This window comes from Geospiza fortis, unplaced genomic scaffold, assembly GCF_000277835.1.
Source record: "Geospiza fortis unplaced genomic scaffold, GeoFor_1.0 scaffold41, whole genome shotgun sequence".
In the NCBI taxonomy this organism is placed as follows: Eukaryota; Metazoa; Chordata; class Aves; order Passeriformes; family Thraupidae; genus Geospiza; species Geospiza fortis.
The window spans coordinates 16,932,467-16,946,999 of NW_005054299.1; the positions used below are offsets into that span (position 1 = coordinate 16,932,467).

General features: G+C 36.5%; 1 protein-coding gene across 1 annotated transcript in view; it reads left to right on the forward strand.

Moving 5' to 3' along the window:
- Window positions 1-14,533, forward strand: part of CRIM1 (cysteine rich transmembrane BMP regulator 1) — a gene marked incomplete at its 5' end in the record, with an annotated part of 172,692 nt that overhangs the window by 81,793 nt on the left and 76,366 nt on the right. Inside the window, one exon of the mRNA XM_005416241.2 lies at window positions 6,121-6,241. Coding sequence (XP_005416298.2) covers window positions 6,121-6,241 — 121 coding nt within the window. The remainder of the gene's footprint in view (window positions 1-6,120; window positions 6,242-14,533) is intronic.

Consider the following 14,533-nt stretch of genomic DNA (forward strand, 5'->3'; position numbering starts at 1 on the left):
ATTTGTTATTCCAAGTGAAGTGGAAGATGTAATTCACTCTTTGATCCAGGCTTTGGTAAAATAAATAGTCAAAACAGAGGACTGAAAGCAAGCATATAAAATGGTATAATCCAAAACATTATATGCAAACAGTCCTATAATTCAAGTGTGCTTAAACAGTGCCTTTCCTATGCTTGTTTAACATTTTCTTAAATCTTCCACAGAAGAACATTGTACAGTCTTTGTATTGTCTAGCGCTTCTCTTTGTGTTTTTTTCCCTAATATTCAGTGCAAATCTGTGTGGAAATTTAAACAAACTTTTTTTTACCCTGTCCTGAGTAGTTGGTGAACAAATTTTTGCTGTAATTTTTTGCGCTGGAACATTTTGTCAACCATGGGCTTCTTTCGTCTAGAAGTAGCTGTAATTTCTTGTGACATGGTCTTTCTTGACTCTTCCCTGGTTATGTTTCTTTTCTAGAAGTTTTTTTTCAGTTAATCCACATTTAAACATGCGGTATCCAAAAGCAGACTAAGATTTTGGGAGACTCTTCATCAGCACTAAATACTTTAGAATAATTGCCTTCAGTTTCTCATGCAAAACTTTAAATAATATTGTAACTGTTTTACAAGAGGTAAACCAGTTTCTAGTTGGTGAACTGCTGTGATGCCAGGATCTTTCTGTAGTATGAGTGCTGCTGAACTACTCATATATTTGTACATGTTAATTCCTCCTGTATACTTCAATTATGCCTTTACTGAATTTTGTCTTGCTGACTTTGGATTATTTATCTTTTTCAGAAGAAATTTTAGCTTTTATCATGTCCTCCCAAATACTATTTGAATTCCCATCTTGTAGTTGGTAAATAAGTCTGTCCAGACTTGCCTATGGCAATTACTTCTTGAAAGCTGTTTTTAACTTGCTAGTTTTACAGAATCTTCAAATTGAATATTATTCTCTATCACATTAGTGAATTTATGTAACTGTCTGTATTGTTTTCTGAAGAGGTTTGCATTTTTTGCTGTAGGGAGTTGTAAGAGGTGAAGGTGCATGGAACTGGAAAAATGAAGGTGTGTGTTAGGAGGGTAGAAGAGCAGAGGCTTTGAAGAGATTGGGGAAGGAAAGAAATTTAACAGGATTTAAGGGAAGTATAGAGCTTTGCAAATGGGGCTTAGAAATTGAGAGACCTGGTAGTAAACCCTGCATCTCTGGAGTTTGTCTTGCTATCCTGAAGAATTGTAGGCAAGAAGAGTTAGAGAGGAGCTGAGCTGTATGAATTGTTACTGAAATGCCATATTGCTAGAAAAATATGGGTAATGAACAGAGTAAGGCCTGGGAAGTTGGTGTTCATGCAGAGACTCTTGTGGGGCTGCTGTCATCAGTTTTACTGAATGTGTCAGCAACTATATGGAGTTCACATGTTGAACAGAGAAAAATATGTTTCCATTATTTGCCACAGACCTAAAAACTTTAGTTCTGTGAGTAATGCTTCCAGAATACTCTTCCTGCACCTCCATGTCTGTATAACCAGCCTCAATAGGGGTTTTGCACCAGCAAGGGCTTTCTGGTGGAAATAAATCTGGGAGGACTACTTCCTATGACAGCAATGCTGCTGTATGCCAAGATAAAGGTCTTGTGCAATTAAAGCATAAGTTGTGTTTATTTCTGTTCTTTAAAAAAATATCACTGCTCTCTAGTTAACTCTGGCATTTGAGTTGGGAACCTTCTGCTGAGAACTGCGTATGTGCAAGTGCTGTGATTGGCAATGGAGTTAGTGAAAGGAAAATAAAGTGTTTCCTCAATAGTAAATATTAGAATAAAAATTAGATTATTCATTTTGAGATCCACTTCCTCTTCTGCCCCTTTTACTTTAGGAATACAATTGAAGGCATTGGTGTTCAGTTAAAATGAATACTGAAGAAACTTCGTAGCTTAGTCATACATGTCTATTAACCTCCAGATTAATTTGCTTTAAATGTTCTTACCTGTTGCTTCACCAAGTATCTCATCACAGTTGTAGCACCACCTGAGAACAAGTGTGTCATGCTCATTGTTTTACTGTGGTTACAAAGCTCAGAGATGAGATAACCCTGGTTTGGGTTAATAAGACACCTCTTTTATTCCTACAAGATGTGTCTAACTGTCCATTCACAAGTAGGGAATTTAGTCAATGTGCATTGAATTTAGTTTTAAGCTGGGGATTACATTTCTCAAAACGTGTTTTCAATTTTTTTTTTTCCTTAAAGATAGTTTGAATGAGCAATCTCAAATGGAACTGCATAACGTGTTTACAGCAAAAATAAAAATAACCCAAAACAAGATTTGTGGGAGTGTATGTGCTATGAACATGAACTATGAACAAGGACATTTTTAAATTCATGTTTGTTTATAAAAACATGATTGAGTTAAGATCTAAATTAAAACTTCAGTATTTTGCTGAAGTGTTGATAGGAACTCTAGCTGTCACTTCTGAATAAAACAAGGTAAATAGTTTACTTAGGCAGTTGTCCAACAGATGTTTGTTGTACCTTTTTTGATAACTTTTGTTGTTGCATATGGTGCAATGGAGAGTGACATCTTTTAGTTTCTGACATCTTTGGGAAAGCATTGGGAAATGTCTGTCATGATAGACATAACCTGTGTTGAAAAGACTACTCATCTGTCATTTTTTCAGAAGTCTTTTTAGCAGAGCTTTCGTTCACTCATCTCCAGCATGGCCTGAAAATTACTCTTTTTTTCCTCTACGAAATACTGGTTTAAACACAATTGTAAAGAAAATGTTATTGTTTGCTTTACTTCTTTGGGGAATTCTGTGCAGTCAGGGTTGATGGAAAGTCCGCAACCAGCAGCATAATTTAGTAGGTAGTGTGTAATGACGCACAGGGAAGGAGCTTGTGCTCCACCCTGATCCAGCTTCAGCACTGAAAATCAGATCTGGAGCTTATACAACCTTGCACTAAGGACAAGGGTCAGCAAAATCAAGTGTTTATACAGAGCTTAGAGAAATAGAATTCTATAATATTTTTCTTTTGGCCTCTGTTACTTACAGGATAGTACTTACATTGTTTTATTGGATGATTTGTTGAAAGCTTATGTTGACAGAACTTGAGATAGGAGTGGGAAATGATTGGACAAAAAGAGTGAGGAAGAATTACAGATACCTTTCTAATGAAGCTGGAGAAATGGCTTTTAAGTTGGCAGTGAAGTTGAGGGAGAGGAAAAAAATCAGCAAATGTGGAGATCCATGTTGGGAAATACTTGGGATAGGGCATTTTAGAAAGTGGTTCAGGCAGTGATATAGCGCTGCATTGAGGATCCAGAAATGCTGTGGTTGTATGTAATATGTACTGATTTTCATGGAATGTAAAAAGGATAAAGCCTTGTCATGGGGAGATACTTCCTTTCTACTTCTCCCACGGCAGACAATGTGACTGCCATTTTCGTGTGTGGTGGTGTTGTGTTGCGCTGTTCATGAGGAACCAGTTAAAATGCATCGGAACTGAAAGCAGAGGATGACGTGTGATGCTTCCATGCTGTAAAAGCAGACTGTGTATCCTTGTACTGAACCCTCAGAAATTTGCAACTTTTGAAGCCTTAGCCTGTGCTGACACACTGTTTCATCAGAAATGCAAATACTGACTTGCTCCTTCACCATTAGATGCGTAGGTATTTATTTAGATCTTGCCCTAAACTGTACATTGTATTAGTTGAAGAGCCAGCCATTTTATTAGTTGAAATATGTCAGGGTGGAACATAACACACTTAGTATACTTTGATAACTTACTCTACTAGAAAGTTTTATTCACCCAGTTTCATTAGCAGTTTCAAAACCTTTGGTTTTGTAGTCTACAAGGGAGGTAGCAAATGACTGCAGATATGTCAGGATCTGCAACCATGGCAGGGTTTCTGCTACATTCTTTTAGGAAACTAGTAACTCTCAGATGCTTCTATATACAAATTCAGTGTATGTGAAAATTCTTGAAGACTTGTAAGCAAAGGTTGATTGGGTGGATCTTCACTGATAGAAAATTGGAACTCATATTTATGAGTTCTTGAAGACACAGATTTGTCAAACTGTATTTAAAGCGTAAAGTTTCTATGAGAGACAAAAAAAGAGTTTAGAATAAGATATATAATAACAGCTGTTATTATATATAACAATAAACTGTTCATGAAATGTACACATATTAATTATTGCAGTCACAATAGGATGTGAAAAGAAAACTAAACAGTCAGTGGCAAATATTTGCAGTCTTATTTTTCAGGACAGTAGTGCAGCTAATCTGGGAGATACCTTTTAAAGAAATGAAGAATCCAATTACAGGCTGTTCTGTAACTTCAGGATATTTTCAGCTAATCTATAAGTTTCTGTCAATACTTTTTCTAGTTTGATAAACCTGTTTAAATCTGAAAGAAAGTAGGAACTTTTTTTTCCTTTTCCAAATATTTTTCATTTCTTATCTGTCTTCATCTCTCTCCTGTGAGGCAGCTGTGAGAGATGGGACTGTTCCACCTGGAGAAGAGAAAGCTCAGGGAAGATCTTGTCAATACACCTGAAGGGGGGGGTGTAAAAGCAGAGCCAGGCTCTTTTCATTGGTGCCTAGTCATAGGACCAGAGAGGCAAGAGGCCCAAATAGAAACACAGGAGGTTCACTTTGAACATCAGGAAGCACTTTTTCACAATAAGGGTGGCTGGGCACCAACACAGGTTTCCTAGAGAGATAGTAGATTCTCCATCCATGGAGATATTGAAAAGCCACCTGGACATAATCCTGGGCAGCCAGATCTACAGGGCCTAGCTTGGGAGCCTCTAAGAGGTCCTGTCCTACCTTGGCTGCTTTAAGATTAATCTAATAATGTAGTGATAAGGAGAAAAAATGTATTTGAGTAGTCTTAACTTGGCATTTGTTTGTAATGTTTTTGAAGTTTGTACTTGATTAAAAAAGACATTCTGGGCTGCTTTTCATTGTTAGTGAGCCATGTACTATCACACTGTGACCACTACAATGGAGATACGAAGAGCAGATGTAATTCTGAGACTGATGTCTCATGATGACAGAATCAGTTATTGCTATGTACCACTGAGGATCAAGCTTGGAAAATGTAGGACCAGAAGAGGAAAAATGGCCCTTTGAAGGTTATGAGCACTTGCAAGAAGTGTAGGGTAGCATTGTCAAGCTGCTTTAGTAGTTCTGTAAGCTGCTGTGATAGTGTCAATATTGCAGTGAAATTTAATCAGTAATCAGGGGTATTGTGCTGCATAATTTGCAGTCTGATAATATTCTGTTCATCCTTCTTGCTCAGTCAGAAAGTAGTTCATTTCTTGGAGAGGGAACCGTGTTTTATTCTGCACTTTCTAAGTATAATTATGAAAAGGCATAGCAGATACACATTACCTGAGCTGATAGTGTTTGTTACATGGAAGACTTAGGACCAAATAAAAGCAAGATGTGTTTTAGCTTTCCTGAGTATAACTTAGAACATTAAATATATATTTAGCCTGGTTTGGGTTTTCTTTTCTTTTGGATTTCTAGACATTTTTTGCTTTCTAAAAACTGTCGGTCAGGCTTCCTTGTTAAGTAGAATTCACTTCTTCTCACTAATGCAGAAAGATTTGTTAACTTGCATTTCACTTTTGCCATATATAAATATACAAACAAGACAACCTAATAAAATAGTCTTTAAAAATGTGCATTAAACATGCACAGATATATCTGTAGTGCATATCTCTTTTTTTTTCTATAACCCAAGTATTTTGCTGTTTAAACAGACTTTAATTAGTTAAAAATTGAACAATGAATTGTTTACTGTTTTAAAAGCTGTAGGGAATATATATTCTTCCGTAACTAGGGTACTTCTATTAAATAATATTCACGGTTTTAATGATTGTGTAAGGTTGCCTGTCTAACTTCTGTAAATTTTTTTATTAGCTATTATCAGTTCAGTTGCTTCCTAAAAATTTTAAAAAGTGAATCTTAAAGAGAAAGGGAGGCTTTTTGTTATGCTACCTAGCAAGCACACATTCATTGGATAATTTTTGTGACTTAAAAGCTGATGCATAAGTGATTGCTTATGAGGAAGTAATTTGCAGAAAGCTTCTAAAGCCTGAGTAAAAGAAATGTTCTTCTTCCCTTCCTCCATAGTGTTCAGTGTGGATTGCAGCACAGTCGAATGCCCTCCTGTTCAGCAAGTTGTTTGCCCCCTGGATAGCTATGAAACACAAGTCAGGCTGACGGCTGATGGCTGCTGCACCCTGCCCACAAGGTTGGTGTCTCAATGGCTCAGTCATTTTTAACTTGTTCTCAACAATTCAAGCACTGTAAATACAGGATAATAATGTGTACTTCTGTGACAATAAATGCTGATACTAAATATGAATATAACCTACATTAAGTAGGTTATCTCAGTCTGGTGGAAATACAGAATCTTGTATTTTCAAAGCAGAAAAAATGTCTTCACGGGACAGATGCATGCAGTTGGTTTCTGCTAAAATTATTTGAGGAGTTCATGTCTCTAGATTGACTTTCAGTTAATTCAATTAATTTTGCAAGAGTTAACTTTTGAAGGTATTTGATGGTAAGGAGTTAAGTGATGGAGATGACAGAAGACATGCTAGAAAATATCTCATCTAGTTAAAGAAGAAAAAAAGTCTAATTTGTTGCATGACCACTTTAAAAAGTGAAAGATGGAACCTTCTGGAACTGGAACTCTAGGGGAACTCTAGGGGAATAGAAATTTCAAGTACTTGCTTGCATTTTAACTTCTGTTGTTGTTCAAGTAGGTATAACTTACTGTGATTAAAAAAACAAGGCAGTTTTAGAATTGGTTTTGTTCCACAGTTATGCAACACTATTTGAGTTAGTGTTTTTACAACAAATTTCCCAAAACCTGATTCATGCATATGCCAAATAAATACATATTCAAGCAAAAATTAACATGAATGAAAAGATTTTACACCGAAAAGAAATTTTTTCTTGTAGATGTCGCTGGTTGGCTTACTTAGTGGAAGGTCATTGCAGCCACAGAATATCGTCATATTCTCAGCCCCTTGCGTTAAGTAGTAAAAAACTTGCAAAGAATTCAGAAAGTCAAGGGTGACATAATCAAGGTTGTTCTCTTTTGGGTACCCTTTGGGTGCACATTTACTGTGGCGTCTCCTCAGTATCCTCCCTTTGTTCTGTGACATATTTTCTGTAAAATTCCTAGGAACTGCAATGATGTATTCATTCAGAGCTGACCTGGCTAGTTGGGGCTGTGCAGGAATCTGCAGATTTTATACAGTCATACTGCCATTGTTGCAAATATAGCTCAGCATGTTCAAGACAACTAGAATAAAATGCTGCTAAGGACTGTATTCAGAAAGATAGATTATAAAATCAAAGAAGCAGTCGCACATTAATATTTCATAAATTTGGAGTTTAGATTAACATTTAATAACATTGATACATTAGAAAGATTAATGGTACAGTTTTACTTCCAGATTTGTTTCAGCTTGTTGGATTAAAAAGTGATAGATAACCTGAATTATTTTTGTTTCGCAAAAGTAAAATTATGTTCTATTTTTATGCAGTCTAATATAACTTGTGGTTTGCAAGTGCTTGGGTGAAGAAAATTAAAAATATCCACTTCATTCTTTGTCAGTGATAATTTCAATGTTCCTTCTATCAGGAAATACAGAGTACCAAGAAAATAAATCTTCATTTACTTCAGAAAAATCACCAGTTTGAAATATCTTCTATTTCTAGTACACGTGTGTGAACTGATCTTAAATAGAACACCTAGAACAAGGACGTTCTTGAAAGAATCTTTTTATTTTGTTGAGAATGTTTAAAAATAAAGTCGGTTTGCTGAGCGCCAACCAATGACTGAAGTGTCCTTGTCAGTGATTAAAGCAGTGTTCCCTTCTCCTGTGCACAAAGGTCCCAACTGTACAAGCAGGTTTACAGAGTGTGAATTGCTAGATAATTGTGGATTCCTGAAACCTCTTTGAAATCAGTCGTTGCACATTCCTGGGATCAGAGTTTAACAAGAGGTCAGAGCTGGGATAGAGGAGTACTTAGCTCCTGGAGCCTTAGGATCTGAAAGGGGTTTTGTGTTAATACTTCTGCCCTCCTTGATGTATAAAACTGCAAAATACCTCTACAATTAGCATAACTTAGTATGTCTGCAGGCAGGTAGAAACAATTGTAGATGTCTTGTACTCCTCCATTATTGTTTAATTTAGTGGCTCAGTCTATGTTGCTGTATATTGTTATTAAGTGGGTTGCTATTTGGATTGCCTTAAATCAGCCAAAGCAATAATACATTTTTTAATGGAGTAGGTGAGAAAGAAAGAAGAAGAACTGAATCTGGCAGCAGCTTTACATGTTGTGTGCCTGCTAGAAATATATTTAGTTATTTTGATTTTCATATACTACTGTGCTTCTTAAAGAAGACAATGCCATAGTCATCATTCATTTGGTGTAAGTAAAGATTTTATTTGAAGGGGGAATAAAGGAACACAGACATGGGGATAATACAAAACAAAGCTTTAAAAAAGATTAAGGAAAGAGAAATGCTTGTATGAAAAGAGGAAACAGAAAGGGAAACAAAGTGCAGTTAATGGAACATGAAAATTGAGCCAGTTAACTTCAGGTTCAGTGTTTCCACCGATTTGAGGAGACACCCTTTATATTTAAAAGGTCTCTGTGAAACTTGCATGTTAAAATTACAGAAAAAAGTGCCAATTTATGGATGAATGAGTCTATGGTAGGAAAATGGGATGGCTTTCCTTAATTTCAAAATTTCCAAATAAAATATTAAGAATGATGAAATATCAACATTTTCTGAGATTCAGTATAGAATCACCTAATTGCATATCACATCTCTTTTTCATTGCTAGAATTAAGTTCAAAAGAAGTGGCACTGTATTTTTTTAATGTACATTTGAGAATAATTTATTAAAAGCAGAGACACTGTTCCATAAGGTCATGGACTTTAGACAGTCATTTAGACTTGATGAAATTGTGTTTTTAAGACTACGAACTCTTTGAAGTAATTATGATTGTCTGTTTCATTTGCTACCACTAAAATAAAAGCAAAATCATACAAAGAGAACCAGAAAGTAATTAGAGGAGAATGCCATGGTTAGGGACAGGTGACATGTCACTGAGCTGGTTAACAAGTAGTTGATAATTTCACATACAGTAGGAGTAGATTGACTTTCTGCTGCACCTCTTGTTCTTGGCCTGTTCCTTGTACATAATATGCTGGGAAAATGGAGATCCTTAAATCTGATGATACACTGGCATTTCTTTTGTGAGCAAACCCTTGAATGCATACTCATAACAATGAAAACTCCTTGAGCAATGCCAGGGGAAAAGTGGGGATAGTAAACATCTTGTAAACATAAATTCTTGTTCTTGCGCTCAGAGGTTACATTTAGTGTCACAGTGATTTCTAATGCAGTGGTTCAAACAGAACAAAACATACTGATTTGGCATCAACATCAAAATACCAGTTGCTTCAGCTTTCATCAGGCTGTTATGAGACACTTATCTGAAATTTCCAGCAATTATGTTAGGAAAGCTAAATGTTTGGAAAACAGGAAAACAGCTATTATGTTAGGAAAGCTTAGAACAGTTTGTCTCTGGTCTTAGTAAAGATGCTTGCTTCTCCAAGGAGGTTGTTGAACAAAAAAGGTATTAGAGCTCTTACAGAAAACATTACTGTAGTTTTTTTTAATGTAGCATTGTGGTCTTCTATTAGAAAGTTGAATGTGTCAATATCACCTTTACAGTATCTGTTCTCTTTGAGTGTTCCCAGTTTTTCCTGTTGTAAATGAAGTTTCTTCAAATTTACAGATTCCTTTGGGAATTTATTTTTAAGTGTAAAAATCTTTATCAAAATCTGTTTTATTTTTCTATTTGTGAAAAATGGAACAGGACAATGATTATAAACTGCTTATATTTTTATTGCTCACATGGTTTTGTGCATGTTTCGTAAGATTTTTACATAGTATATGGCCTGTTTGGATAGCTTTGAACCTAATATTTTTGGATTATCTTTTTTTTCTTTGTGACTGTTGTTAGAATAATTTGGAAATTTAGTCTTTATTAGGTCTGTGCTTATTGCTACTGTTTTATACCCCTGCTTCTGTGCTATCATGTGTTACAAATTTGGTAATTTCAAGCTTTATTCAGTGCTCTGTTCTCAGGGATATTTCACACACACACACACACACACACACACACACACACACACTCCTCCCCCTACCCTCAGCTATTCTTGGACAGTCTTTTAATAAAACCAGACAACCAAGAAAACTCCATAGAGAACAGCAAGATGTCAGCACTGTGCCAATATTAAAAAGAACAAAACCTAAGTAATTAAATCTGCTTGTCTTGTTATCAGTTCTGAGAAAAATAATGGGAAAACTGATAGAGGGTTGCATTAAGGATTAAAGGATGTAATTATAGCTAGAAGCAACCAATGTTGCTGCAATCTGATTTGGTCTTCTGAAGATACTAAGCTTGCCTTAAAAACTTGACCATCAGAGTGCCTTCCTTTTCAATTTCTGTCTTCCATGGTCACTAGTCCTTTTTTTTTTTTAATTGGATTCTAGCTAAACGCAAACAAACAAATGAAAATCAACTAGGACTTTTTAATTGATATTGTCTCACAGGGTTTACTTTATAAAATGGAAATGTATCCCCTTCCCCAAACTACTTGCCATTCAAGGACATTTCCCACACCTTCCTCAGATTTTGGGAGTGACTTAGTCTCAGTGAGTCAGCGTCATTGTCCTTTAGCTCCTGAGAGGAACTCTTGCAGCATATGCATGCTGGTTTGAATATCTTGCTGATAATATAGGATATAGGAGTATTTTTCTGAGAGGAGAGAAGCATCCAGGATTAGTATGTTCACTAAATCCTAGAAGTTAGTTTCACATGCTTCTTAAAAAGTTCACACCACAATCCTTAATATGTTGTAGATTTGAAAAAGTTCAGGAATAATTGATAAATGTTTATCTATCAAAATTTCCAGTACTTTATTTTCTGCCTGAGTCCTAGATTAAAAAAAAAAAAAAAGTAGTTTCAAGAATGATGTGGTGGGATGAGGAGAAGATAAAGCAATTGTAAGTTAAGCATAGCAGGAGCAGGTAGATCTCATATGCCAGAAAAGTGATTTAAAGCTTTTTACAGATGCAGTCTTGCAAGATTGGAGCCCAAAAGGCTTGGGTTTGACGGATGAGCAAATGAAGACTTTGAATTGGCCCATTTCACTATCACTTAGTTACAGATAGCTGAATGGCATTACATATGCAAACCTCTCAGTTGGCTCAAGTAGCATGAAGGAGTAGGATTATATTTGCATTGTTTAGAAGAAAACCTCTGAAAAAAATTCTTAAATGAATTAGTCATAGAATTCGTTTTTCCTTGCTTAATAGTCTTTGCCCTGTCATTGTCCCCTTGTATGTGGCTAAAATGTCTCAATCTGGGGCTGCTGTGAATGGCAGTGCCACTGTTTGGTCTGCAGTATGGTAAAGAAGTGAAATGTGCTTGGTCAGCAAACCCAAGTGTTAAGTCTCTGGATGATCAAATCTTGTTTTACATTTTCATCACCTACTCAGCCCCATTGTAGGGTCAGAGGAGCAATGAATATGTGCATTAAAAACTTACTTAGAAAACAGCCCAGTTATTCCCCCCACCCCAAATTTTTAAATGTTTTCATTTTTATACAGCTCATGAAAATGAGTAATACCTTGATTTAGTAGGAAATAGTTATTTAGATAAGGTTTAATTTAAGCTATATATGAATAGAAATGGAATATAACTTGGAAGAGAACTAGACTAGAATTTTCTATCATATTTGATTGCCTTTCAATTTATGGCATAGTAGGAAGGAGAGTAAATCTACAAAAATGTACTTTACTTCAAGAATCTTCTTAAGAGAATGCTCTTTTTTATCTGTCCTGTACTAAAATATTTTAACATGAGTGTGCATTATTTATCAGTTCTAAAGGCATTAAGGCTAAGTAGCAATCTAGATTAGCAATCTAGCTTTAAAATTTGTGTATACCATTGCCGAATTGGTTTTGATCCCAAAGGAAGAAATTACCTATTTTATTACTTTTAATATTTTGTTTCTAATAAAACTTATGTTGTCTTGAGCACAATAGAGATATCACTTGAGAAATTCACCATTAGCAGCTTCACTTGTACTTTTCAGAAAACCTATAGATATGTTAAAAGACATGCTGTCTTTTCATGTAAGTGAGTTGAAACAAGGGTCCTGTGGCAGATGATTATGCAAAAATCACATCTCTTTAGAGAGCATTTAAATTTATGTAGAATTAGTGTAGTGATAGGGCAAGTGATAATGGTTTTAAACTGAAAGAGGGTAGATTCAAGTTAGATATTAGGAAGAAATTTTCACCATCAGGATGGTAAAACACTGGAACAAGTTTCCCTGAGAACAAGTAGATGCCCTGTCCCTGGAAATGTTCAAGGCCATCTTGGATGGGGCTTTGACCAGCCTGGTCTAGTGGAAGTTCTCCCTACACATGGCAGCTGTTCTATGATTCCATGATCTTTAATCCTCCTAGATGACTTTGTTCCATAAGAAATTGCTTTGACTGTACTTTGTCTGCTTTTATGGCACTTGGACGTGTTGTTATTGTATCATATATTGTGTCCACAACCTGTCACAGCATTAGGCAGTGTTGTGTATTTCATGTTACACCAGTGTCTAGGCAACCTAGTGCCAGCAACACAAAAATCAGCACAGTTTTTTTCTTCTCATTCTGTGGCAGCCATCAGAATTGTAACTGGGAAGTTTACTGTTGTAAGTCCCCTTTTAAGCTATTATCAACTATGTTTTCATTGTATTTGAGAGCACCCATACACAGGTAGTTGTAAAAACAGAATAATGTTTTTATTCTGACAAAATCTGTAGAGGTGGCCTCTGAGTTCCTGATTAACTTTGCAGCTATCCCATTTAGTAGGGAAGGGTATTGTGCACCTGTTATGTTCATTCTTCTTAGCTGTTTGGTTGTTTCAGGTATTCTCTATGTCGTTCCTTGTGAGTCTCACATTTGTCTAGATTTTCTTAGGTCTTCCTGTCTTTGGAAGACCTTAATTTCATGAAAATGTTTTGGTGTTCCATACAGCATTCACCACTTGGATCCCTTCAGCTTTCTTCAGAAGACAGTCATGATTTTTCCAGCAAGTGTAACTTTTTCCTCATTTTCTCCTCTACCAGTAACCTCTGTTAAACAGCTTTTGCTGATACAGAGGTCTCCCTTGTATTTGATCTAGAATTTTAAATCCTCCTCCTTCACCCCTCTCATCCTCAAGAACTGGTATCCAAGAGAAAGTGGTTGTGGATCCCACTTTTTGCTAGAGGAAGGTTCAGCTGGAGCTGGTAAGACCAATCATGGATGAAAGACCTGTATCTTCCTGAGACTTCTATTCAGGGATTGGCTCCTGAGTAACCTGGGTGGCTGGATCAAAGGTCTGTTTTAAGGACTCTGCAGAAGCTTTTTTATGCCTTCAGTTCTGTCATCATCTTCTCAGAAACTCTGGTTTCTAATCCTGGCCAACTTGCTCAGGTTGTTTCTCCCATACTTTAGCTCCAGCAGACCACTTTGCCATCTCAAGTGCGTCAGTATCGTGGCAGTGTAACACTTGGTGTTGAATTGGAGATTCTGCTCCTTATCAAAGAGGCAGGGTTATATTGAAGGAAAGCTCTACACTGATGACAGCTGAACCCATCCCGTGTTCCATTCAGGCAGTAGGATTTTGTTTAATGATTGATGAATAGAACACTGCAATCTTTTGGAAGTTTCATAATATCTGGAAAGAGGTGTTTAGGCATTTTCATTCTAGTCTTTAAAATCCTCAGAAGTTAGGAAATGGTGAATATTTTTCCCAGGAACACCATTTTGCTTCATTCAGCTCTGCTGAGATATTCAGTCCTGCTTACAGACTGCACTGTACTGAATATCCACAAAATGCAAGGATAACAGGGATGGTGTGTAACCTTTCTAGGTGACCCATGTTTCATGTCTGTCTTCTCCTGATGTCTTCCAGGAGAGGTAATGAATTGCTGAACTCAGAGTGCAAGTATTCCCCTTCTTCCCTACTACAGGTGCCTCAGGAATTCCCATGTGTTCTCAGTGTGATGGTAGTTATTGCTGCCGTGGCGTTGAGCCTCACCATGTGGGTTGTTTTGGCCAGGAACCCTATTTTCCTGAAGTACAGAAACGAGGAAAAGATGATTGGTTGATTGGTTGTTTCTTTAAAGCCATCTCAGTATAAAACTTGAACAGAAGCTCTTGAAACACGAGGCATTTCTGGAGCCTGATGGCTGACTCCTGAGTGTCAGAGACCTCAGACAAGGAGAGGAAACATGAGAACGTTTGCAGAAGAAATAGCCCATAAATCTTTTGCAGAAGAACCTGTAAGACATTGTAAATACAGAGGTCCCTGCTTGCATCTTTTATAAGATCAGCATTTTGTGCCTGTATTATCTGTTAAAAGTACACATTTGTGGTCTTCCACCAGCTTCTAGGAA